The sequence below is a fragment of the Sinocyclocheilus grahami genome, unplaced genomic scaffold, assembly GCF_001515645.1.
Source record: "Sinocyclocheilus grahami isolate Dianchi unplaced genomic scaffold, SAMN03320097.WGS_v1.1 scaffold217.1, whole genome shotgun sequence".
Lineage (NCBI taxonomy): Eukaryota > Metazoa > Chordata > Actinopteri > Cypriniformes > Cyprinidae > Sinocyclocheilus > Sinocyclocheilus grahami.
In genome coordinates this window covers 1267315-1270177 of record NW_015505396.1, presented here as the reverse complement: position 1 = coordinate 1270177, position 2863 = coordinate 1267315, and the positions used below count along the sequence as shown (strand labels likewise).

At 40.2% G+C, this 2863-nt stretch overlaps 1 protein-coding gene across 1 annotated transcript in view; it reads left to right on the top strand.

The window, feature by feature from the left end:
• The window catches only part of LOC107596328 (arf-GAP with GTPase, ANK repeat and PH domain-containing protein 1-like), a gene marked incomplete at its 5' end in the record, with an annotated part of 73100 nt that overhangs the window by 2618 nt on the left and 67619 nt on the right, over positions 1-2863 (top strand). The window contains one exon of the mRNA XM_016287036.1: positions 851-943. Coding sequence (XP_016142522.1) covers positions 851-943 — 93 coding nt within the window. The remainder of the gene's footprint in view (positions 1-850; positions 944-2863) is intronic.

Below are 2863 nucleotides of genomic sequence, written 5' to 3'. Positions count from 1 at the left end.
ACAATTGGTGGCTGACTAAATACTTTTTTTCCCCACTGTATATATATATATAAATATATATATTTTTTTTATACGTACACTCTCATAAGTTTGGGGGTCAGTATTTTTTTTAAAGAAATTATTTTTCTGTTAGGATGCATTAAATTGATTAAAAAAAGACTGATTAAAATATTTAAATTTCAAATAAACACTGTTCTTTTTATTCATCTAAGAATCCTGAAAAAATTTGTCACATTTCCACAAAAATATTAAGCAGCACAACTGTTGTCAACATAATAATAATAATAAGAAATGTTTCAACCAAATCAGAATATTAGAATGATTTCTGAAGAATCACATGACACTAAAGACAGGAGTAATGTTACAATTACATTTTAAAGAATGGTTCTAATAATGTTTCTCAGTATTACAGTTTTTAATGTATTTTCTCAAACTTTTGAATGAAAGTGTAATATAAATATATTGGTGATGCCTCGGTGAGCATCTGATGAGAACCTTTAAAAAAAGTCTTACAGACCCCAAACTTTTGAATGATATGATAGTGTGAGTACATGTGTGTGTGTGTGTGTGTGTGTGTGTATGCATGTGTTTACAGTGTAGATAGATAGATAGATAAAGACTGTTGATCTTCTGGTCTTGTATGCTCCTTAGTAGTGCAGATGTACCACATGTCTTGCTTTTAAGAAGTTGTGGGGGTGGGGTCACGTCAAGGTCAAGATCACCCCTCTCATACCCCCTTGACTTTTGAAGTCATGTGTGTGCCCTGCACTCCAAACTGGATCTAGTCTGAAGTCAGGCTCAATTAGCAGCTAGCTCGCCTTTGACTAAAATGATGTCTTCTCCCCCACAGTCTCGGAAGGGAAACGAACCAGACAGGGAGAAGAAAGGGATGGATGGCCGCGCAGACAGCATTGGAAGTGGCCGTGCTATCCCAATTAAACAGGTAGGGTCTGGCTGGCCGTCTGGACTGGTATAATTGGAGTCCAGCAGTGGCGTATTGTGGACGAAGGGCTTCAGATCAGTACTCAGACCCACGCAAAGCCCGTTTGATGCCATCTCCTTGATTAACAGTGAAAGCACGCACTTGACATCAATTAGAGCCAGAATTTCAAGAACTTGGCACGTGTGTTTTAAAAAAGATTTTAAAACAAAATTATTTTATATGTCAAACAATAGACTTCATAGCAAAATTTAAGGTAAGGCCATTTTCTGCATGCATATGAACTTGAGTCTACAATTTCTACTTTGTTTTATTTGAGAAAAAAGACGTTTCATTTATGACACTATTGTTGTCAGATAGCTGATTTGTAAGGTAGAATCAATCTTGACAGCTCCTTTGGAGATTTTGGCCTTTTCAAGCAGATGCCTATTGTTCCCCACATGGAAAATATAGCTCCCCAGGAGCTTTACCAAGATGGCCACTGAGTGAATTGCCCGAAAGGGACTTTGAAGGTACTTCGTTTTCGAGGCACACAAGCGATTGCTAATGCTGCCAGCAGTGATCTCTCACCTCCTGTGGCTCTATTTGCATGAATCCTGTTAAAATCAGTGGCAGTTAATGAAGAAGAAATGAGGCTGGCCCGGCTACAGCGGTGCTGAGAGCAGGGCACCGCACTAGTGGCAGATGGGAAGGCTGAGCCGTGGCAGGCAGCTGTGTGGAGGAGAGAGCAGCATGCAGTTTTAACTATGATCTGACTCTCTTCCGACTGGGCTTGTGCTGCGCTAATTTGTATGTTCGATGCCAAAAGCGATCAAGACGATAACGCGTGTTCTCAAGAGAGAACAACCGTGTTCTATGACTTCATTCAGATAGACACGAGGCATGATTGTGATTTGAATTTGTAATATGTACTTAATTATAATAGAGAGTTCTCATTGTGTGTGCTAGTTTTATATGTATGTTAGAGAGCCTTCGATATAGTGAGACATTAGTCGATAGAGAGTGTGCCGCACGGGGGGGCCTGGCGCATAGCCATATCTCTGAAGCATCTCTCAGCCTCTTGACATTGCAGGTACATTAATGAGGGATTAATTTCCTTGGTGTCAGACAGAACCTACCCCACGCTTACTTGTATGCGCACACACTTATGCACACACTCGTGTGCTGATCAGAAGCCCCATCAGTGCCCGTGTCCCTCATCTCATGAGAAGATCAATCAACCAGCTCAATCAAAGCTCACCAGTCTCTGCAGTCCACAGTGTTTCAGTTCTCCCTGCTGTCCTCTCGCTCACTCGCTAGTGCTTTAGATTCATGCTGGTCCTTATTGTATGCCATTGGCTGGCCCACACATACTTTTTTGTAGTTTTTTTGCTGACTCTTTGGGGAGAAAATTGGTAAAGTAACAAATTTAAATAAGACTGCCCATTTTGGGTGGGGGGGAATCATATTGCAGTTATTTTTTTCATATCTGCAACTGGGATTTGAACTGCGATATGATGACCATTTACTGCTTCGATATCCAGGCAAAATAAAAAAAACTCATGCAGTCACGTTGTACCTGTACTTTAATGTGGACTCAAATCTCTTTTTAGTTTACTTTATATTGATCTTGGAACTTGTCTTAGCCTTCTTTTAAATTACAATTTTTTGGAACCCAATCAAGATGAATATTAAATTGTATATATATATATACAGTGGGGCAAAAAAGTATTTAGTCAGCCACCAATTGTAAGGGCTCCTGATGTTTTGTTTATAGAACATGTTTTGTTTATAGTCATATAGAACAGCCACAGGCTCAGCACCCGCCTACTTCCACTCACTACTACGAATTTACATCCCCTCCAGAAGTCTGAGATCCGCTAGTGAGCGACGCCTCGTGGTACCATCACAGAGAGGCTCAAAATCACTTTCCAGAACATTCTC